Source organism: Giraffa tippelskirchi, chromosome 1 (genome assembly GCF_054371585.1).
Source record: "Giraffa tippelskirchi isolate mGirTip1 chromosome 1, T2T-mGirTip1v1.2.pri, whole genome shotgun sequence".
Taxonomy (NCBI): domain Eukaryota; kingdom Metazoa; phylum Chordata; class Mammalia; order Artiodactyla; family Giraffidae; genus Giraffa; species Giraffa tippelskirchi.
Genome location: NC_137275.1, coordinates 15611531 through 15636311, shown reverse-complemented (window position 1 = coordinate 15636311; position 24781 = coordinate 15611531). Strand labels below are relative to the sequence as shown.

The 24781-nt window shown below is 38.0% G+C and overlaps 1 protein-coding gene across 50 annotated transcripts in view; it reads right to left on the bottom strand.

Moving 5' to 3' along the window:
- MAPK10 (mitogen-activated protein kinase 10) overlaps nucleotides 1-24781 on the bottom strand; it is a 364716-nt gene that overhangs the window by 93513 nt on the left and 246422 nt on the right. For all 50 annotated transcript variants that reach the window (XM_081581714.1, XM_081581593.1, XM_081581559.1 and 47 more), the window contains 4 exons: nucleotides 6589-6718; nucleotides 3156-3214; nucleotides 2212-2350; nucleotides 1344-1509 (listed from right to left, as the gene is read on the bottom strand). In XM_081581714.1, the coding sequence (XP_081437840.1) occupies nucleotides 1344-1509; nucleotides 2212-2350; nucleotides 3156-3214; nucleotides 6589-6718 (494 nt within the window). The remainder of the gene's footprint in view (nucleotides 1-1343; nucleotides 1510-2211; nucleotides 2351-3155; nucleotides 3215-6588; nucleotides 6719-24781) is intronic.

The following is a 24781-nucleotide window of genomic DNA, read 5'->3' as shown; positions in this document are numbered from 1 at the left end:
GCAAAAACATTAGGCTAAAATGCTCCTTGAGGGAGGAAGGCAGGGTTCGGTGCACAGGAGAGCTGGCATGCCTGATGTGGGAGCAAGCGGGTTTTTGTGCATGATAACTCTCATCCCACACGTGGGTGAGAGCAGCACAAGGGTGGTAGGTATGCTTTCTCCACAGATCCAGAGAAGCCAAAAAACGGAGGCAGAAACTTGCAATCCTTTCTAGTTGAGGGAAGGACAAGGGATGCAATCACATGCCATCTGTGTTCAGCAAAGATCTGAAAATCATTAATAGCAAATTCAGACTCCCCTACAGATTTTTGTAGATTCTTGAATTTTTTAAATTGGTTCCCACTTTCTGGAGGTAACACAAGAAATTTTTTAAAAATTTTGGTGGCCAGGGAATTTTCATAAAAGTACTCTGTAGCACCTACACATAAAAATACAATGATAATTATTTCTATAGAACTTACAGCTTCCCAGGAACTTAATAAAGTATCAAAATAAATATGAAAGTATATTAAGTATACATATACAATTCTACTTTAAAACAGTTTTAATTCCTGAATATATTGGATATTTTTAAAAACACCTCATTACTTATTAGGGCTGTTCTTTCAAAATAATATATTGCAGTGCTTTCTAATAAGTATTTTTATAAATCCTCATTTTAATAAAATCAAATTGTAATATATTTTGAAGATTCTTTCTACCTTTTCTTTGCAAATGTTTATAAATACTAGATTTTCTTTATGAAAGCGGCAGTGTAAAATTTAATATTTTTCTCTCTGTATGGTTTTGGAATTTATAAAAGCTTACTAGGTAATTGCTACCTTAACTACTTACAGAACAGTATGTATCCAACTTGAACAATTTGGATTCTAAAATAACTATGCATTGAGCACGTGTGAAGATTCTTGCACCAAGGATTTGTGGTATCTTTTTGTTTGTCTTTTCCTAGGTCTAGAGACATCAGTTTAAGACATGACATAAAGCCAAATGGTAAAATGCAATAGATGGATTTCTTCCTGTTTATATTCACTGTGAGTTGAGCTGCCTTCTGAATATCAGTGTTTCTGAATATCTACAGCACGTGTGCTCATCAGTATCCATATGACTGTTTAATCAGACTGTATAATTCTTTTGAGTTATAACATTTCAATGTTCTTCTAGCTAAGCTTGCTTCTCAGAAGATCCTTCATGTTGATTCTTCTTAGTAGTAATTTTTGAAAACGTCTGACTATGAAGGCTGGTAGCCCTATTTTAAAAAATTCATATACATGAGAGAGAACACTACTCTTGACATACTTAGTTTCTTTATAGTTTCTGTGGCTGCTACTCAGAGGCATCCTTACCGTTCTCCTTGTAGCCCATTCCCAGAATGACCTCGGGGGCCCGGTAATAACGAGTTACCACATAAGGAGTCATCATGAAGCTTGTGCCTGCTGTTCTGGCCAGCCCAAAGTCTAGGATTTTCAATGTACAATCAGACTTGACTACAATGTTACTTGGTTTTAAGTCCTGACAATAAGAACAAGAGAAGAAATTAAAAACTAACATCAAATGGCACATGTGATGTCCATCCACTCAATCAACATGGCAGTCTTTCAATAGCACTAATGGGCCTCCCCACTGGCTGTAGAGCCCTATGTAAAGCCAAAGAGTCCTGCCCCAAGGAAGCTTAAAATTAGGTTTGGGATTTTTTGTTTTAATATCCTCAGAAAGTTTTTTAAACCCAGAAGATTACTGCATCATTTTTATAATTTTTGGCTCATCTTGGGAAGAGGTTTTTAGAAAATAAAAGAATCATTGATTGTCATCTGTTAGGTTTCTCTTTACAGCAACATAAGCCTTTTAGTTTATATTTCATTTCTAGGCCTGACAGAAGAGCAGATCAGGGCAGCTGTCTTTATGGGACCAGAAACAAAGAGTGGAAATGAGTTGTCTTGTTTCAGCTGCACGTATGACCTCTGCCAATCAGAATTTCTGAGAAGTCTCATAAGCTGACTTTCAGTGAGCTGAAACAAAACGTTAACCAAAATCAGCTACAGTGTGCTGAAGTTTCCTCCCACACGTTAGTGAGCTATGTGCCTATTCTATAGTAAAATAAACGAGGAAGTACATTACACTTAACCAAGCTCCCCTACATAAAGAACGTAATCTACAGTTGCTCTTTGTCTTCTCCACAAGCAACTTAATTATAATTCTGGGCTGTGTTCTTACCCTGTGAATAATCCCAGCAGAGTGAAGGTGCTTGATGCCACACAACATTTGGTATAGTAAGTAAGACATTCGCTCATGGTCTAACTCCATCTGAATCACCTGACACAAGTTAGCATCCATCAGTTCCATTACTAAGTAACTGCAAGGTAAATCCACATTGTTAGTTTCAAATCACAAGACCCATGAAGTCCTTCAAACAAGTCAGAATCCTCTCCTAAATCTCTAAGTCTTCCAAACTTCCCAGTTCAACCTCTGATTGAATTAAGAATATGAAAACTTGCAAGTATTGCATGCATGATAGCCTGGTAACTCTACCACAAAGGTGCTAACAGAGGTAGCATTTATGGGTGTGTGGTTTCTATTTGTGTATTTTCTACCTTCATTTTGTTCTCAACTTTACCCTAAATTCCCTGAACTCTTTCCTGAGTATTAATATTACAAATAAAAAAAAAAATTTCAGAATAGAATTTTCCATTAAATGCAGTGTATCTGTGTTAAAAAAGACAACATGCTGTGATTCACTTACAGTCACTATATTTCTGGTAATTTTTTTGCACAAAATCCAAGACATCACAAAAATAAATTAAGGATGATTTTTTTTTATCATGTCCACCATTAATATTTCTCAAAGTGAACTGACTCATTCTAGAAAGCTCACAAAATACATTAAAAATAAATAAAAATAAAGAATAAATAGCAAGCCTTCCTTGATTCTGATTGAACCAAGAACATGGGACAACAAAACACCAAGAACCAGAAGGCCAGAAGATACCGGAACTGTCTTTCCGGGAAGAAACACCAGAAAATGAGACCTCTGTTGTATCACTCGATCCCTTTCATTTGCTGCCAGTTCTTAAGAGATTTCATTCATGTGACTCTTGTCAACATCACTTGTGTTATTTGGATGTTATACTCCCACTTCCTTCATGAGTTGTGTTACTTACACATCTTGGAACTCCTCCAGTGTTTTCTGGGGTGTGAAGACATTTAATAAACTAATAATCTGAGAAGAGACAGTGGGATGGGAGGAGAGAAAGAAAAAGGGAGAAAAATAATTATTTGAAAAGCATATTTTAACAAGTACTTATTCCAGCTCAAAGTCACATATTAGTGCTACGATGGAAATAGAAAAGTTGGCAAATTTTTCTAGAACTGTCTCATAGAAAAATGTACTCAGAAAGGATACGTAATCTGTCTTTGGGTTAAAATGCAATTAAAAGCCCAAATTCTTAGGCAGAAGAGTCAGAGAAGGTACATAATTGTAATATTGCTCTAGAGTGTGGTTCTCCTTGATAAATACAAGGTGGTAATATAATTAAACAAAAAGGAAAGAAAAACCATGTAAGGAAACTTAAGCATTAGTGACATGCCCAGCAGGACTTGGCAAGGCTATGTGCGGGGGTTGTGTGTGCTAAATTGCTTCAGTGGTGTCAGACTCTCTGTGACCCCATGACCTGTAGCCTGCCAGGCTCCTCTGTGCATGGGATTCTTCAGGCATGAATACTGGAGTGGGTTGCCTTCCTACTCCAGGAGATCTTCCCAACCCAGGGATCGAACCAGCATCTCTTATGGGTTCTTCACCACTAGTGCTACCTGGGAAGCCCATGTCTTCCTCCAAATGAAAAGTCTGCTTTCTATGTCAAGGGGATATTTTAAGTCAAGGAGGTATTCTAAGTCAAGATTTTCTTTGTGTTGTTACTTTAGTTTCTTTTGCTCCTACTTCATTCACACTCAAATACTATTTAAACTAAAACTCCAATGGTATGTGTGGGGAAAGGTATGTCTTACATGATATCAATGATGAATTTAAAGGCAAATGTATTTTAAAAGTTCTTAAAATTCTGTTTTTGAACTTTTTTGTTCTCCTGCTTTAGTTATTTAATATATTAGATAGTAAACAGAATAAATAAACTTTAAAAGGAAAAAACCTTTGTCTTATGCAACTCAATTGCATACATAAGTTACTCAAAATTTTCTTTCAGCTAAATATTCTGTATTAATGTGCCAGTGGGAAATAAAAATAAAAGCATAGAAAGCAATACTCTACTCATAAGATGGATGCAATGGTTTCACAAAAACAAGTGGAAGATTTATACATCTTTAAAACATGAACTAATGAATTTCAATAAAGTTCATAAGTGGTACACAAACAAGAAGTAATAAACAAAACAAAATTATTTTGAACATCTGAGAAACGCAGTCAATTTAGGGAATGATTTAGGTCTTCAGTAGTTTTCATTTGTTTCAGTAGTTTCTCATACATACATGTATACAAACCTATGTACATACACAGATAAATGGGGTAGCATATCAGATGCCATTTAAAATCATTATTTCAATTTGGAAATCCTTTTCAGGTATCATAAACATGAACCCCCATAGTCCAGTCAAGATTGGAGAATATAAGTCCCTCATATTGGAAAAGTAAGCAGGAATTTTTCCACAATGTCTTTATTGCATTAATGGGGCTGGAAGAAGGATTAGGGAAATATAAACATATGAAAACAAAAATGATCAAAACTTCCCATGTAGTTGCTTCATCTTTTGTGTCCATCCATCTTCCACTGCCTATGGTATTCCTCATCCTCTTTGCTATCATAAAAATAGATTGCATTGATCATGTGGTTAATCTTGTTTCTGCCTTTGCTTATCATACTCAAAGAACAAATTACTTTAGTAGAATGATTTTTCTTAAGAATCATCCTTTCTGTCATTTCTATATTCCTTCCTAGAAGTATCATGTTCCTTGCCTGGCCAAACTACAGATGGGTTCATACTTCATAAAATTTCTCTTTCTTAGTAAGGCCTTTCCTGCTCAACCTATTTATAAAAGAGTTACCCTATCCACTTTGCACTGACCAGTAGTTTTTATCTTCCTTCTTTGCTTTGTTTTACTTGATAGACATTCTATACATAGATATGCCTATTCTGCAGACTGCCTTTCTCTCCTCAGTAGAACATGAGCATCACTTGGGCAGTGACTGGTCTCTCTTATCTTCACTGCTGTACTCTTAGCATCTAGAGCGCAATCTATATCTATATTCAGTTAACAAGTATTTGTCAAGTGACTGAACTAAAAACTCATTACAGTAGAGTAATAGAGAAAAAAAGAAACACTGTCATTGGGCCTAAATCCATATATTTTTATTTCAAATATCTTTCAGCTATACACTCATATATTTGCTTCTATTTAGTGCCTTATGACAAATTCACCTATTTATAAAAGTGTACTCATAATTTCATATATTCTGTGATTTGATTCATATTCAAGAAAAACTCTATAAGCAGTTAAAATTACAGTTTTATAGTAATGATCTATTTTATTATGTTTATATGTAACAAGATATATACTATATATATTATGATTTATTTATTATTTTCTTTATTAAAAGAAGAATTATCTCCCATTTATCCTTACTAAGAACGGGAGCACAGAAAGAATTCTAGAGGCCTTTACCGGTGGTTGGAGATTATACTCTGAAGTGAAGAAAGCTCTGTAATGGTGCTCCCTACTGAGTTTCAATGCAAAATGCTTTTATTTTTTGTGGCTGCACTGCAAGATATGTGGGATCTTAGTTCTCCACTGCAGTGAAAGCACAGAGTCTTAACCACTTGACCTCCAAGGAAGTCCCTGAGCAATGTTCTTGACAAACCTGTTCTGAATGCTCTGCAGATATGTCCCTGCACCTTTGCCCCATCCTACCAAAAGCAAGATGCCAAAGCACAGTGTGTACACTGAACAGTTGGAGGCCCCTATAGCTAAAAGTAAAAGGAGATAAAAATCTTCACCTGTTAATAATTAAATTGAAATTATTATAAAGAAATATAGCATATTGTTCTTTAAGATATTTTGGGGTTTTGTTTGGTATTTTTTGGAAATGCATGAAGTTTTCTGGTTAATCTGGAGTAAGAAAACCAAATATGGTTAATTTTTTTAATTAATTAATTTATTTTAATTGGAGGCTAATTACTTTACAATGTTGTGGTGGTTTGTGCCATATGTTGACATGAATCAGCCACAGGTGTACATGTGTTCCCTATCCCAAACCCCCGGCCCACCTCGCTCCCCACCCCATCCCTCTGGGTTTTCCCAGTGCGGCTTTGAGTGCCCTGTTTCATGCATTCAATGGTTAATTTCTTAACAGGGAAATATCTATCCAATTCAGTCCCTCCGTGCCATATGGTTTTCAGATGATTTTTAAGCAGAAAGCTACCGTGAGGACAATGAAAGCAAATGTAGCATATGGGCAGGATAAACAATCTTAAGAGGCAAAAATTGCAAAGTAAAGAAAGCTTTTCCCACTCAAGTTGGCATACTGATCTTCTTTTTCCAATCTCACCACCTCCCACCACCAGCAGTTTAAAATACCAACTCACGTTTTTATGATTCACACACTTCATGAGGACCAGCTCCCGGTAGGCTCTCTTGGCATGCGTTTGGTTCTGAAAGGGTCTGCTGAGCTTCTTAATGGCCACATTTCTGTCAAGAACAGCATCATACGCAGCGCTGCAGAGACCCAAGAGCAATCCGGAATTAAAAACAAAAGATCCCTTATAGTTCCTGCCTACCGAGCTAAGGGTATGGATAAGGAAAATACTAGTTTGCAATCCTACTCAAATACTTGCTTCTCAAGGCACATGTCAGTCAACTGTAAATAAAGATGTAAGAGTGACGGGTATAGAAACCTTCTACTTGCTAGGAAAAGAAAAGGGTATCTTGCCAAGAAAACAGCATGTAATTGCGTCAGTGAGTAGGGGACAAAAGAAGAAAGAAAAGTGCTCAAATTTCCCACTAGCCACGGGACTGTGGTAAGGCATTTAACCTCAAGGGGCTTGAATTTCTCATCTATTAATATGAGATATTTAGCTATAAAACTTTATTGTTCTTTGATTATTTTAAGTAGACATTCATTCTTTCCCCATTCACAGGAACCAGATTTTAAGGCATGATGTTAATTGCCTTGCATGCACAGGTGGGCTGATGTTCCAAGTGCACTCATTAACAATAACAGAGCTTGAAATACAGAATGTAACCAGAGAGAATTTCAGAAGCATAAATAGCTGCATTTAAATACAAAGACAGAAATGAATGCTACTAACATTTGAAGCTTTCAAACCATTTGAGAATAATTTACCATGCTTTATGTTTCTGCCATATTCAAAGTACATGGGTCTAGGGGTCAATGAGGAAGTGAGTCTCTTCTTGCTATTACATCTAATTAGCCCACTTACAAAGTTTTTTCCATCCCTGCAAATTTGGACTGTACTAGATTTTGTCTTAGTTTCCAGGAAGGAAGGCAGCAACCAGTCTCCTACTGATCTATTGTATTGGAAGTGACATTAACCATGTAGAGTCTCTACACTAAAAGATAAAGAAAATGATTGCTGTGTTGCAGGATGACAGACTTACAAGGTAAGTTCGGACAAAGCCTTAGAGTTCATCTGGTCCATGCCTGCATTTATACTTATTCCTCTCCAAAATATCTTCGTCAAATTTTGACCAGTCTCTGCTTGAGCAGCTTCAAAAACCTGGGCTCCTTGGCAAAAAGGCAGCCCACTCTGTCGTTGGACAACTTCAAGGGTTAGAAATGTCATCATTCTAATGAACAGAATTGTCTCCGTGATTTCTGTTAACTACGTTCAGCCTTGCCTTCCAGGGCAACTCAAAATAAAGTCCTCCGTTTTCATCATGCCGAGCTGTGCTGTGCTTAGTCACTCAGTCGTTCAGTCGCTGTAGCCCGCCAGGCTCCTCTGTCCATGGAATTCTCCAGGCAAGAATAGTGGAGTGGGTTGCCATGCCCTCCTCCAGATCTTTTCATCATGACAGACCTATAATGACTGAAATCCACTAAAGATCCTACTCAAGCTCTGGCCTAATCTGTAAGCACTCAATAACTCTTAGCTTTCCTTACTCCCCGCCTCCCAAGTATTTTCTTTCTTGAGCTAAATATCACCAATGTCCTACTCCGTTTGTCAGAGTGTGATTTCAAGTCCTACTGCCATCTGGACAGTTTCCGCTGAATATATTCCAGTCTGTCAATCTCTGAAAGCGATGTTGTTCCTCTAAGCATGGCATATCAGTGAAGAGTAGAGAAAGGCTATCAACTCCTTCATTCATTCACTTGCTCATTCATTCTGTTGACAGTTAATACAGCTGAGTCTGTCCTAGCTCCTTTGATAAATGCATCACACACTACTGATTCACCGTGAACCTATGCTAATTAGAAATACTGTCTTTTTAAAATCTTATGCTGCTATTTGACTCTTTCAGCACTGGTACTTCTATTCTTGTGTTTGTTCTTGTTAACCTACCAATGGCAGCACAAGGAAAGGAAAGAGTCAAATGGGCCTTCACCTTATACTTAGAGTATAAGGGTAACAATGAGTCTGGAAATAGAGGAACTGAACTTGCTTCCTGGAGATAAGAAATTGTATCAGCAGGAAATTGATCAGAACAGTCACCTTAAAGAGAAAAACTAAATTTAAAGCCAAAATAACTTAGGTCAAGTCATTAAAATATCTAAAGAAAGAATAGCAATTAGTCATGTCAGCCTAGGAAGGAGTAAGAGAGGCAAATTCTGGTACTGTCTGGCAAAATAAATGCCTTCTGATGTAGGGCTCTGGTGGCTCAGATGGTAAAGATTCTGCCTACAGTGTGGGAAACCGGGGTTTGATCTCTGGATTGGGAAGATCCCCTGGAGAAGGAAAGGGCAACCCACTCCAGTATTGTTGCCTGGAGAATTCCATGGACAGAGGACCCTAGAGGGCTATAGTCCATGGGGTCACAAAGAGTCAGACATGACTGAGCAACTAACACTGACTGACTGATGTTGGTTCGGGCATCCAGTCCGCCAGGTGGACATCCCTACTGTGGTAGTCAGACCTAGGCCAGTTAGCAATCTAGTCTGTGGCTCCTTAGGCTGATTCTATCCTCTGCAGTTGAAATTCTGCTCATCAGGCTCTCCTGCAGAACGCTGCATGCAAGAAATCTGCCCATATTTGATTAGCTTGACTACTAAATATCTCGTAATTTAAAAAATTGGCATCTGGCTTTATGTGTGAGCCTTTAGTGAAGCTCATCAATGTGCGTTTGAGTCCTTGAGATACTGAACAGATCCTGCAACACCACAGGCCCATGTAGGATGACCGAGAAAATGTCACCTTCTGGGGATCTGGGCAGGTTCTGGCCAGTTTCTCCTAGAAGTGTTGTAAAGTTCTCTCTCCCTCTGGCACCTCTTTTTGAAACAATTCTAGGTCTGGAATCAGCCCTACTGCTTAATAGACGTGAAGTTATGAGCAAGCCACTTAACACTTTCTGGCATCAATGTCCTCATACTTAAAAATGGAGATAATCACAATCTGACAAGATTGTTATAAGGAATCAATGAGGTAGTGCTGTATCTCCAGTGCCTCCCCTAGAGTGTGCACTCAGTAAACAATGACTGTTACTATTTTTCAAGTCAATGTCTTTGTTACAGGGAAGAACAAAATCTGACTCCATGTTGGATCTGTTTGCTTTCCTTTAACCTTTGCTTCCCATTGTTTTTATTTACTAAAAGGATACTGTCTATACATAATGGCCTGCCTCAGGGAACCCTGCCCCTCTGCCTGAAGGTTAAACCAAAGTGTCTATGAATAGCTGACCCATTCCTGACCTGTGAATGGCTACAGGAAAGAAGAAATTAACACATCCCCTCCCCAAGGCTGGCTATTCCAGGAGATATTTAAAAGACTTTGGCCTTTTTACTTTACTTCCTAACCTCCTCCACCTTTCTGTTCTATAAAAGAAACTGGCATCCAGACCCCTGACAAGACAGTTATTTATTTTGAGAGACTAGTCTGCCATCTTCTCAGTCTGCTGGCTTTCTGAATGAAATCGCTATTCCTTGCCTCAACACCTCATCTCCCAGTGTTATTAGCCTGTCATGCAGTGAGCAGAGTGAGCTTCAACTTGGTAATATCCTTGCTGGAGTCATTGGGTGATGTAGGGCAGGATGAAATATATATATATCATTCTTTTTTATATTTATGTGCTATAATTGGACAGGTATAATATCTACTATTAACAATTTTTAATCTTTCTACTAATTACAAATCCATTCTGTTATACTACCATCTTGACCACATTTCACAAATTTGTCCCACGATATAAAAGTCTGGGACAAAAGCTGTGTTAAAATCCAGATACATCATAGCCATACAGTTCTATTACCTACCACTTCAATAAGCTATTTGGTGATTTATTTTTAATGAAACCCCTGTTCTCAACGATCACTACATCCTTTCTTAATGACTCACAGGTTTTCTTTTCTAACTAATGCTAGGGCCAATGTCAAGTTCAGCAGATGTCTCTTATGCGTTCTTTCTTCCTTCTAGAGAAATAAGAATGTTTGCCTATCTACAGTTGTATGGAACATGGTAGTTTGGCTCACTGAACTTCCACTTAACCCCATGTATCACGCCTTCCTATACTGAAGAGACTTGAAAGACACACATACAATTCCCAGATGCTTTTGCAGCTGGTATTCTGGATTCCAATATGGTCCTGCCATGCAGATGCAATCATGGGAGATTTGTAAGGTAAAAGCGAGGGTGGTCATCTTCTAACATCTCTCAGTTGGCAGACCTGGTCTCAAGGATACCTGAAATTTTCTTCTGGAGCAGTGAAAATTCATGCCATGCACCAGATTCCTGGGTGAGGGGAGCATCTGAAGCAGAGGCATTAATGGTCTTCAGGGCCCAGCCACCAGGCCAGTGGTTTCCAGTCACCAGCATGATGGAGTAGCAATGGTGGTAATAATGAGCACACAGTTCCAGCTCTGTGATTTTCAAATCTTGGTTACAATCATGTACTCTGGAAGTTCAGGTTTTCTAGGATAATCTCAGAGATTGGAGCTCCCCTGGTGATTCGGCTTTCTTGTGTCTGGGAGCCATTCCAGGAAGCCCAGACTAGAGTCCACTTCTCCAGGCTTTCCAATGCACCCAATTTACCGAATTAAATCTTTGCTTATTTACAGTATTTCTGTCTCCTGCTATGAACCCTGGCTGACACTATCTTTCCCATTTTCTGTAATTTCTCAGTGACTACTGGCAGCAGTTTAGCAAATACATCTGCAAGTTGGCATCACTGATGCTGCATAGTCACAAATTAATGTCTGAAAGTTTTCCATTACTCTTAAGTCCTTCTTTTTTTTGAATCTTGGTCTATAGAATATTACTGTATTTCTTTCAGGAGTTTTTCTTTTTTCTTTATGTAGGTGAAAAAGAGATAAATCTTTATGAAGGTTTTACAACAACTTCTAGCACTTCCTGGCAACTTTACTGAAAATTTTCAAGAAATTTCTTGACATACAGTACTAACTCACCTCCACTTCCACCAGGTTTATTCATAAAAGAAAGATACAGCTTTCTGTTGTTATGCTCCTGTTATTTAATCCAGTTTTATGATGCAATGAAATTATGTTTACCTCCTTGAATATATTTATATAAACACACACACACACAGACACATCCTTGTAGGCAAGTCTGTTCTCAACATAAAATCAGTTTTCCTTCTAGCAACTGTAGACAACCTCTTGCAAAATTTTCTTCTTCCTACGTCATCACTATTTATTTGATAATTTCTCTTGTTCCCCTTCCTTATCACATTTAAAATGTTCTTGATCAATATTAACATGTTTGTGGGCAGAAAATAAAAAAGAATAAACCAAAAATCCCTAGGCAGGATGAAAAGAGCTTAATGTCTTAATAAAATAAAAATTAAAAAAACTTTATCATTGGAGCACCTTAAGATTCTCAAGCCACAGCTGGGAAGCCAAATTCTGTCCTGGAACACACACTGCACCCTACACCGCATCCTACACCGCACCCTTCACTGCTCGGTCCCCATGTTACTATTATGTTCTCACTTTGGCTTTTACCAAAGGCCTGGACTTTAATTGAAAACTATCAAAGTCTCTACCCAGTGCCCTCAAATATCTCTTTTACGCCCAAACTTTGAGTTCCTAGACATGCTATCAAGACCCTGATTCCACCACAGAGAAATATGCGTAGGCCAGCCTACAAAATCACCTCTGCATCAGGGCTTTTGTTCTTTCTGCCAGAAATGCTCTTGCCACATCCTCACTGGCCTGACTCCATCTTATGATTCAGGTTTCAGCCTAAACATCATCTCCTCAGTAAAGGCTTTCCCTAACTCTCTTATCAAAAATCAGCAGTTGATATTTTTTGATTGATTAATTTGTCATTGAATTGCTTGGCTATACACTTTGATTATATTTTGTTAGAGACACTTTTTTTTTCTGCTCATGGTCATTTTGGTTTATTTGCATGCATATCTTAATGCAGACAGACACACAGACATAAATATATAAATAAAATGAAATTTTAAAAAGTTTTAAACTCATAGAAGTATTTTTTAAACATTTTATTGGCATATAGTTGCTTTACAATGCTGTGCTAGTTTCTACTGTACAGCAAAGTGAATTAGCTATATATATATATATATATTCCCTCTTTTTTTGTTTTCCTTCCCATTTAGGTCACCACAGAGCACTGAGAAGAGTTCCCTGCTATACAGTAGGCTCTCGTTAGTTATCTATTTTTTACATAGTATCAATAGTATATGTATGTCAGTCCCAATCTCCCAATTCATCCTATCGCCCTCCTTTTCTTCTTGGTATTCATATGTTTGTTCTCTACCTCTATTTCTGTTTTATAAATAAGATTGTCTATATCACCACTTTAGAGGGCAAGTAATAGAATTATGACTAACAGTGACCTAATTATTAAAGGTATTCATTATATCATGCAACAGAAAGTCTAGAAATAGGCATGTCCAGATTTCAGGAATACATTATAACTCTCACAGGCCATAGACACTTGTGATTTCTGATTTTCTGCAGATTGTTTCTAAACATGTTGAAAAAAAACGCCAATAACAGAAATCCATTAGTTCTTCAAAGGGAAGTGTAGGTGTTGCCATGAACCACTAAGATGCCCCTTCGGGAATAAAGGACTTTGTATCTAACTGCTGGGAATGCTGCTGGCACACAGCCCCTCAGGTCTTAGTCCTCGCTGGTTATAACCTCAGCTGAAAAGAGCTGCCTAATCAAAGTTACACTCTCTTCTTGGGCAGCCTTCAACCAGCAACTAACAAATCCAGGACTATGAAAGCCTGGCCATCTTGCACCAACTCAGGAGAGCGAAGAAGGCTTATTCCCTCTTCAGAATTCCCAGTAGGGTCAGCAGAGGCTTCCAGTGAGTTTCCATTGCAGCTGAACTTCTGCCTCTGCTTCTTTCCCTTCCTTTCCACTGCTGTAAATCCCCCAAACACTCACTAATAAATCTCCTGCATGTGATCACCATCTCGAAGTGTATTTTCTGGGGAACACAACATTTGACAAGCAGTAACTCATGGTCAAATAGAGCAATAAGCTGTGGCATTTGCCAGGATCTTTTTCTAAGCAAAAGGCAGTGTTCCATTATAGATGAAGGTGGCTGGGCTCAGAGTTCAGCACCAAGAAAGCCATTTCATATGCAACAAACAAACCTAGATGACCAAGCCTTATTATCTAGATGGGTCGTTTGCAGAGATGTGGATGGACCTAAAGAGTGTCATACGGAGTGAAGTAAGTCAGAAAGAGAAAAACAAATATCGTATATTAATGCATACATGAACCTAGAAAATGGTATAGATGATCTTATCTACAAAGCAGAGATAGAGACACAGACATAGAGAACAAATATACAGATACCAAGGGGTAAACAAGGGGTGGGAGGAATTAGGAGACTGGGATTGACAACCACACAATTTTGATACTATGTATAAAACTTCCCTGATAGCTCAGTTGGTTAAGAATCCACCTGCAGTGCAGGAGACCCCAGTGTGATTCCTGGGTTGGGAAGATGCACTGGAGAAGGGATAGGCTACCCACTCCAGTATTCTTGGGCTTTCCTTGTGTTCAGCTAGTAAAGGATCTGCCTGCAATGTGGGAGACCTGGGTTTGATCCCTGGGTTGGGAAGATCCCCTGGAGAAGGGAAAGGCTACCCACTCCAGTATTCTGGCCTGGAGAATTCCATGGACTGTATAGTCCATGGAATGGCAAAGAGTTGGACAAGACTGAGCGACTTTCACTTTCACTTTCATAAAATATATAATGAGAACTGATTGTATAGCACAGGGAACTCTACTTAATGCACTGTGACGACCCAAATGGGATGGAAGTTCAAAAACGAAAAAATACACCACAATATTATAAAGTAATTAGCCTCCAATTAAAATAAATTAAAAAAACAAACAAATACATGTATATGTATGGCTGATTTATTTTGCTGTACAGCAAAGGATGAGATGGTTAGGTAGCATCACCAACTAAACGGACATGAATTTGAGGAAACTCCAGGGAATAGTGAAGGACAGGGAAGCTTGGAGTGCTGCAGTCCATGGGGTCGCAAAAAGTCCAACAAAACTGAGCGAATGAACAACAATGGCTGATTCATTTTGCTGTACAGTAGAAACTAAGACAACATTGTAAGACAGTTCAGTTCAGTTCAGTTGCTCAGTCGTGTCCAACTTTTGTGGCCCTGTGGACTGCAGCACGCCAGGCTTCCCTGTCCATCACCAACTCCTGGAGCTTATTCAAACTCATGTCCATCGAGTCGGTGATGCCATCCAACCATCTCATCCTCTGTCATCCCCTTCTCCTCCTGCCCTCAATCTTTCCCAGCATCAGGGTCTTTTCAAATGAGTCAGCTCTTCACATCAGGTGGCCAAAGTATTGCAGCTTCAGCATCAGTCCTTTCAATGAATATTCAGGACTGATTTCCTTTAGGATGGACAGGTTGGATCTCCTTGCAGGCAACTATGCATCGATAAAAACTAATTTAAAAAATCCACTTTGCACTTGATGGGCAACAGAGCTGAAGCATGAACAGCAAGGGGCTCAGAAGCCAAACCCTCAAACACAGGACCAAAAGCAGCAGCTCTTCCACACACTAGATACTGAACTAGAACTTTACTGCCCTCCAGTAAATGCGTGTTGTGGGAGATCACATAAAGACTTACCACATGCATGAAGAATGGGGGACTAGCTAAACAAACACATCACCACCGAAAATAGGTGAAAGTGAAGAAGATGACTGTCTTAAGCACAAGGCAACAATATTCTCGAAAATCAGGATGATGGCATTGGAGAAGAACTGAAGGCTCCCAATTAGAAGCTGCTTCATCTCAGTGAGATGAAATGATAGGTGCTGCTTCTCTTGCTTTTCTTTTATCTTTGTGACAAGTTGTCTCGTGTCCACTCTGCTGCCCTTAGTGACCACTAAGTGCACCACCATGTATGATCCAGTCCATGATTTAGCCTACAAAATTCAGAGCTACCATGCTGCTCTTTGATAGACTCAGTAGGAAAGAGTTTAGTTTAAAATTACAGTTTAGCTTGATAAGAAATATCTGGGGGTAAAAAGGCTGGTCAGCCTGCTATAAAGCCTATAATGAGGTTATAGAGATTAATCAGAATAACAGTGCTACATTGATTTTGCCATGTGTGTGGCATCAATTTATAATTATTTATCTTTTAGTGTTTAGTAAAAGCTTTTTTAACTTTGCAATAAAACCCTTTTGACAGAAATAAATAAAATTGAGACTGCATATTTAATTAAAATACTATATGCTGAATTTTCATTTCTCATATTTCCTTGGGCATAACTAAATGAAAACCAGAATATAATTCTCCTAAAGAAACATCAGTATCTATTTCAAAAATTAGTCATTATTTTAAGGCCATGCCCAAAGACAATGATTTAACACATGCACCTACATTGACTTAACACATGCACTTAAAATGCATTTGAACTATGACTTTTCATTTAGGTCAAATGAAAATTCTAAATTAATTTTGCTTATTTTCTATACCAAAGTGTATTTTGGGATATGTACAAAAAGTTAAGCAGAAGTTTATTAATGTGTTGCCTCAGAAAAATAATTCTGAAGGCATTTATGTCTGCTTTACATCATTTTATCTGCTTTATGCCAAATGCTTCAAATATAAAACCAGCACTTATCAATAATAATTGGATTTTATATAGTATATTAGAAACTATACTATAGTTTAGCTTGATTTTCTATACTACAGTGGTTGTAATGCAAAAATAATTCACATTTGAGTCCAAGCAAATTGAAATATTCTATGAATCAAAATAAAATTTGCATATGTGCCAAGATTTGCAAATAGAATATATACATGGTTAAAAAAGTTATTAAAAAATTTTGGAGAAAAAACTGATGTTGAATCAAAAAATACAGATGCTTCTGGAAGGCAGTTGGCCTTTTCTTAGCACCCCTTATGATTCTGGTTGAAGAACAACTTTTTGTAAATAAATCTTAAATTTCAGATTATTTTTCAAAATCACTTAGAAATCTTTAACAATAGTATTCAGTAAATGGAACATCCCTATACCTCAACTCTTGAAATTTTAGGAAACAGCTATTAATATAAACAAACAATACTTGCAAATAGAAGCACACTGAAATGTGGTGAAAGGAACTGATGCAGGAAAGAAATTGAACAAATCAAATAATAAAATCCTGTTTGAAAATGGTACCTTCAGAAAAATACCAGTGAAATTGTATAAGAGACAGAGAGGGTAATGAATTTTCAGTTGCTAAAAATACATGAAGATACATAAAGAATAATCATTTTTCTCATGCTATATTTTTAATATTTAGGTAATCAATATAAACACATCTTAAATTTTTATTTGTATTATTTTAAGTAATTTAGAACAAACAGCTCTAATTTTAAAGTTGTTGTTATTCAGTCACTAAGTTGTGTCCAACTCTTGCGACCTCATAGACTGCAGCACAGGCTTCCCTGTCCTTCAACATCTCCCAGAGTTTGCTCAAACTCATGTCCATTGAGTCGGTGATGCCATCCAACCATCTCATCCTCTGCCACCCTGTTCTTCTTTTGCCTTCACTCTTTCTCAGCATCAGAGTCTATTCCAATGAGTCAGTTCTTTGAGTCATATTCATTCCTTCCAATGAATATTCAGGATTGATTTCCTTTAGGACTGACCGGTTTGATCTCCTTCCTATCCAAGGGACTCTCAAGAGTCTTCTCCAGCAGCCATAATTCTTTGACACCCACCAATGTATTGCAGTGTGCCCTTTCACTGGCAGAATTTTCCCAACTTAGAGATAAATGATATGGTCCCCTGCTACTGATGGCCACTGTGCTTCTCATTGAAGAGGTTTCTGCAGGTTGTTTCCACAAGATGGAAGAGACAGAACCAAGGTACTGCTCTTCCAGGATTATTGCTACATTCTTATCTTTGGCCATTTCCTGGCAATAAAATTCAAAGTCTGATTTCTGTTTAATAGTTTTAATTGCATATAGGTTAGGTGAGTGTCAGAACCTGGATGATGGCAGAGTTAGCTAAGGATTGAACATTCATTGAGCATGTCATTTTTATTTGTACAAGTAACTCTACTCTGAAATGGCACCTCTCAAATTGGCCTTGTAGTAAAAAAATGTGCTATGTCTAAAATTAATGTAACTAAAGACGGTAGGATGTTCCTGTGGCTCAGAGGTTGCTACTATTTCTTGACACTTGCCATCTTAATGAGATCCATTAAGTGACCCACCACAGGAAATGTAAATGGTTCCTGCACACAGGACATATAATTATGTCAGGAATAAGCTTCATTGCCCAGCCCACGGGCCTACTCTCTCTTCTTCTGTGCCTGGCCCAGCACAGCGTTTCTGGCTTTACGACTGCCCTCCATCAGTCTGACAACCAGTGCAGTACTGTCAACTACGGATGACCCCCAGCATCTCTTGACGCTGAAAATGTGTATTAGCTATTGTTTACGGCCCCTGGACTTCTTTCCTTTGTTATTGTCCTGTTCCTCTATTGTCTACTATTTATCTTTTTTTATTCACTTCCCTGACTCTGATATTTGGGCTGATCTTTATGAAATTGACTTCTATACCTGCAACAGTTTATTATAATGATCATACGTTACCTTCTACTACATTTCTTGCTATCCTCAGAGTTGTCGTGCTTCTTAATGGTCAAAATCCTGAGGGATTTAGCTCTGTATACCCTACATGCTTGTTGCATGGAATTATATGTGCTGTTGCTAATTTTTTATGTCTAGAGGTTTAAAGATGTTAGGAAGATAGCACTGTATAAGTTAGGAATAAAAGTTCAAATCAACCAAGCAGCATATTTTGACTTAATGCTGGGTTACTCAAGATGCCAAGATATTATCTCTAGCTAAGATGTCTGTCTCAAAGCTCCTGACTCACATATACAACTACCTACTGAATACTCCTAATTAAATGTCTAAGAATTATCTGAAAATTAATATGCCTGTAACTGAAGAAAACCCCTGATTTCTCTGTTCATCTGTTTCTCTCTTAAACACCACTTGTTCAAAATAGAAGTCGTCTTGATTTTTCTCTTCTCATCTCCTCCCCATACCCAATTCATGAAGGTCTGTATTTAATTCCAATATAAATTTTCAAATTAATCCACTTAACTCTAACTCCATTTCCACTATCTTGTGCTACATGTAGTCCAGAGACTCCCCTTAAACGGTCTTCCTAGATTAACTCTTGCTTCTCAACAATCTGCAACTCCCCATCCTCATAGTCTCATTTTATCTAAATGGGGCTGTCCTTGCCACACGACTGTGTTTCTGAGAATCCTGCTCGTTTTTCATACTTATCAAGAAAATGACTTGAAGTAACGCAGCATTAATAAAATAACTGATAGAACCTCATAAATTGTTTCAAAAATTGTTAGCTTGACTTAAAAAAAAAAATCTGCCACACTGCTTGATTTTAAGTCCAGTGAGAGCAGGAGCCACCCGAATCTCAATCACCATTTTTCTCCAGTTTTACTGGGATATAATTGACAGATAACATTGTATTAGTCCAAAGTGTACAGCAAAATGACTTGATACATGTATATATTGTAAAATCATCACCACAATAAGTTTAGCTGACATTCTTTTCATCTTCTGACTTAGTTAGAAATTTTTCTTATGGTGAGAAAATTTTAAGACTCTCAGCAACTTGCAAAAATATAATACAGTATTATTAACTATGGATACTATGTTGTGTGTTACCTCTCCATGACTTATAACTGGAAGTTTATACCTTTTGACCATGTTCAACAATCCCTCTTCCCACCCTTATTCCCATCTCTGGCAACCATCAATCTGTTTCTGTATCTGTGAGTTCAATTTTTTTTTAGATTCTACATATAAGTGTGATCATACAGTATTTGTCTTTCTCTGACCTTGTTAACAAGGTCCATCCACATTGACATAAATGGCAGAATTCTCTTCTTTTTATGGATAATATTCGATTGTGTGAGTGTGTGTGTGTGTGTGTGTGTGTATAGATAACACATTTTCTTTATCAATTCATCTATCAATGGGCACTTAGGTGCTGTGTGCTTAGCCACTCAGTCATGTCCAGTTCTTTGCAACCCCATGGACTGTAGCCCACCAGGGTCCTCTGTCCATGGGGATTCTCCAGGCAAGAATACTGGAGTGGGTTGCCATGCCCTCCTCCAGGGGAATCGTCCCAACCCAGGGATCGAACCCAGGTCTGCATTGCAGGTATATTCTTTATCATCTGAGCCAAATGGGCACTTAGGGACTTGGTAAATAATGCTGCAATGAGACTTGCTCACCTTTGTTTGCATTGAGAGCATAGCAGTGTCTGGCATGTATTTTTAAACAAGTAATCTAATTGCCGACGGAAACACTCCTAATAGTAGAGCAAAATGAATTATCGATCCCAGATTTAGAAAAACAAGAGTCAACTAACTTTTAAATATTTTTGAAGTCATATATTTCATCTTTAAAATTCATGTAAAGTTTGTATTTTAATCCCATATATATATCCACATTTAATATAAAATTTCACTTCTTCATCAATACTTCAGTCTTTACATGAAATCTGAGTTCCAGGAAGGCCTGCCATATTTATCATGGGGCTCTGAGCATTCCTGCCAAGCTGCATCAGTACCCTTCCCAAACCAGCCCCTTACCCTGAACCACAAAGACTCCAGCTTGAAAAATGGGAGGGTAACATATAGGCTGTTTTCTTTCCACCAACATTTGATTACCATTTCTAGACAGTAATGAGACTGAAGTTTCTTCCACCAGTAAACATTTTCCTAATATCAAATAATTTACCAGATGCACTTTAGGAAGGATCAACTAGGTTCATCCTCACATTGACAGATACTGATGGGAAGCCTAGGTAAACCTGAAATGTGAAGACTTGATATAACTGTTAACTCTAGGTAAAAAAAAAAAAAAAAAAAAAGCCTATGCATAGGCAATTTTATTTTAGGAGGATGTTATTTAAGTAATCCGGAGAAGGAAATGGCAACCCACTCCAGTACTCTTGCCTGGAAACTCCCATAGACGGAGGAGCCTGGTAGGCTGCAGTCCACGGGGTCGCTAAGGGTCAGACATGACTGAGCGACTTCACTTTCACTTTTCACTTTCATGCATTGGAGAAGGAAATGGCAACCCACTCCAGTGTTCTTGCCTGGAGAATCCCGGGGACGGGAGGACCTGGTGGACTACTGTCTATGGGGTCGCACAGAGTCAGACTTAGCAGTATTTAAGTAATCATGGAAACTCAAATGGGGTATATTATCTATAAAGCACAGGTTGTCTTTAACTTAGGCACGAAAAACCCCAAGTTGCTAAGTTTTATGCACGTAATAATCTTATAAGATAGGCACTCTTATTATCACCTTTGTTAAGGTGAAAAAACAGAAACTTAATGATAACAACTGGTGTTTATCTGCTTCAAGCAGTTTTCCTCCCAATTTATTTTCTTCTAAAGTTCTTAAAACTTTCTATACACTAGTGCATTTGATCCTCACCAAAATTTTATGAAATAAGTATTATTATGATCTTTTCATGGTTATGTTTGCTATTCCTGCAACTTTAAAATCATTTGAAAATAAAAATTTGACATCTTTATTATAAAATTATAGAAATACAGCACACATTTGAAAAATGAAAGTGTAACTGACATTATATGACTGTAATATTGTGAGATCTCTTAATTTTCCTCCAGTTTTTATTATTAGAATTTTCTATGTTTCCTTTACTATCTCTATTGTTAAAGTCAAAATTACAAATATTTGCAAGCCATTACACTAAGATGTCAGCTTTTCAGATTCTTACTTCACAAGTAGTTCATTCTTCATTCATTTATAAATTCAATCAACAGATAGTTAAATAATATTTATTTAGATAATTGAAAGAACTTTGAAAAATCACTTCTTGATAATAACTAAAATTTACATTTCTCATCTGGACAGATGTTAGCAAACTTGCTGTATTTTTACAGAAAATTGGCAAACTAGTAGAGCTAAGGAAACTGAGACTCAGAATGGTTAAATAACTTGCTCATGAAATAATTAGTACATGAGTGATCTGGGGATAAACTGCTCTCCCATTAAAGCTTTACTCCTTATATTTATAAAAGAAATGAAAACTGAGCTTCCAGGAAATACAAAAAGCATATTTTTAAATAACGAATTTTTGATGTGATCAATTCCTTTGAGAAACACGGTAAAATCAGATAAACAGCTGGCAAATTCTGCTGGGGTTAGCTGTTTTTGTTTGCTTTAAACAAACAAGAAGATTGTTCAGCATAGGTTTGGTCTATAAAGTATTCTTCTCACAAAACCTATCTTCCTAAAAATTTTAAACAGTGATAGAAAGTTGGCACTTTAAGACTCTACATTGGAATTTCTTTGCAGAACTACCTAAAAAGGACCACACCCATCAAGTACAAGTATTGATTTTACTCCTAAATGAGAGCCTGCCTCTTGCCATCTCCACCTTCTTCCTGTTGGTTGGTATCATTAGCAACCAGCTCACTGACCCCAAATGGGTTTCCTGATGAGCTGGTGTTAACAACACTCCCAGTGCATCCTGCTTTTATGGTTTTATGTGTGCTCAATTTAAGAACCCAAAATACCTAACACTCATAAGCACCAAAATGGAAAAGAGATTTATTTATGTACTCTTTTTGTGATGCAGTCTTAGTTCAGAATGTACAAGAGTCACTTTAACAGTAACAAAAGTTCTCTTCTTGCGAAGGTTCTTTCTGTGTCACTGGTAAAGATTCAAGTATTGTGTATGTATATATGCCTGTGTGTGTGCATGTGTACACAAGCACACACACATGCATATGCATTTGTATTAATCATCTATTCTGGGACATCTTAATATAGATGAAACTATGTGAACACAAATTCTACGTCCTCTAGGATTATAAAAACAATACCTCTCTTTGTCCTTTGGCTACACACAATAAGGAAATGGAATTCCATTGTTACATTTCTTTTTAATTTGAACTAATACTCAGTTTTTAAAATCAAGTTCATTTAAAATTGTTGCATGACTATCGCTTTATTCACTCAGCAAAAATTTACTGATCTGTCAAGTGTCTGTTTTTATTTGTTAGATATTTTTTTTGGATAAAATAAAAAGCTTCATAGAAGAAGGTTAAATTCTGCCAGGTAGAAAATTAAGCAAAATCTTGCAATTATTTATTGTGATATATACAAAAAAAAATATACAAGTTCAGTTTCTTATACTCAAAGCACTCTGACATATTAGGGATGACCTAATACAGGAATAAAATACAAACTGAAAATATTAGCTAAAGAATGAGAGAAGAAAATACAATACACTGATGGAAAAGTCTAGTTTTAAGGAGGATGGCAAATAGGACAATTGCTAAAGATGATAAAATGATGTGGGATCTAGTTTATACAGGACTAGTTTATACGAGTGTAGGGATTAATTTATACAGGAAAAATGCTGTACAGCATCACCCAGAAAAGTAGGCTGAATAGGTTTAGATGACAGTACATATGTAGGGATGGTGGTGGTGAAGAACTTGCCAATGTTCATTTCTACTGGCTTTTAATTTTGAAGTGAAACAGGAAGCAAGATCATCTGCTAAAAGAAAGAATGGGCAAAGCGGTGTTCAAGTTTTGAGGGCAGAAAAAGGGATAAAATTGTCACCTATAATGGTAGAAATGTAATGGACTAGAGTTTCTGAGTGCTGAGTGCTAAGTCGCTTCAGTCATGTCCAACTCTGTGTGACCCTATGGACTGCAGCCTGCCAGTCTCCTCTGTCCATGGGATTCTCCAGGCAAGAACAGTGGAATGGGTTGCCATGCCCTCTTCCAGGGGATCTTCCCAATTCAAGGATGGAACTCACATCTCTTGAGTCTCTTGCATTGGCTGGCAGGTTCTTTACCACTAGTGCCACCTGAGAAGCCCCAATAAGTAAAACTCAGAGAGCTCGAGTCACTGCATGCGTGTGTGTTAGTCTCTCAGTCATGTCCAACTCGTTGCGACCCCACGGACTGTAGCTCACCAGGCTCCTCTGTCTATGCAATTCTCCAGGCAAGAATACTGGAGTGGGTTGCCATGCCCTTCTCCAGGGGATCTTCCCAACCCAGGGATCAAACCCAGGCCTCCCACATTACAGGCAGATTCTGAGTCACCAGGGAAGCCCAAATGTGGAAACCCCACGGACTGTAGCTCACCAGGCTCCTCTGTCTATGGAATTCTCCAGGCAAGAATACTGGAGTGGGTTGCCATGCCCTTCTCCAGGGGATCTTCCCAACCCAGGGATCAAACCCAGGCCTCCCACATTACAGGCAGATTCTGAGTCACCAGGGAAGCCCAAATGTGGAAAGTTTTGATACTTTTTGTTTTGTTTTTTGGCTGCATAACATGCAGATCTTCCCCACCCAGGGACTGAACCCATGCCCCCTGCATTGGGAACACAGAGCCTCAACCAATGGGCCACTGGGGAAGTCTGGGCAGTAATAAAGAGATTCTGGGTGGGCAGAATAAAGACCCACTTCATCTTTTGGTCTTGAATTTAGAGCAAACAGTCAACATGACTAAATGTTTTTCTCCAGCTATGTTTGGTGGGGAGGAGTTAGATTAAACCAGCATTTGAATTTTGCCAGGAAGGAAGAGAGGAGGAGATAGTTGAGAGTTTATGTATGGGATAGATTATAATATCAGGCACAATGTCTAAGCTATGGAAGGAGGAAAATGAGTATATGAAGGTTATCAGGAACAGAGAAATGAGGACAGATAATAGATTGTAGGTCCTTGTAAAATCGGAAATAGTGTGTCAAATATATCAGGCTTCCCCGGTGGCTCAGCGGGAAAGAATCCACCTGCCAATGCAGGTGGTGGGCTACAGTCCATGGTGTCGCAAAGAGTCAGACATGACTGAGCAACTAACACTTCACTTTCACTTTCCCCCAAATTCATATGTTGAGATCCTAATGCCTAGTGTGATGCTGACTGGAGGTGGGGCCTTTGGGAGGTAGTTGTGTCCTGAAAGCAGAGCCCTCATACACTGGTTTAATGCTTTATAAAAGAGGTCCCAGAGAGATTCCCTCTGCCATCTACCATATAAGGTTGTCACTAGAAGACACCACCTATGAACCAGAAGACAAACTTGCACCAGACACAAA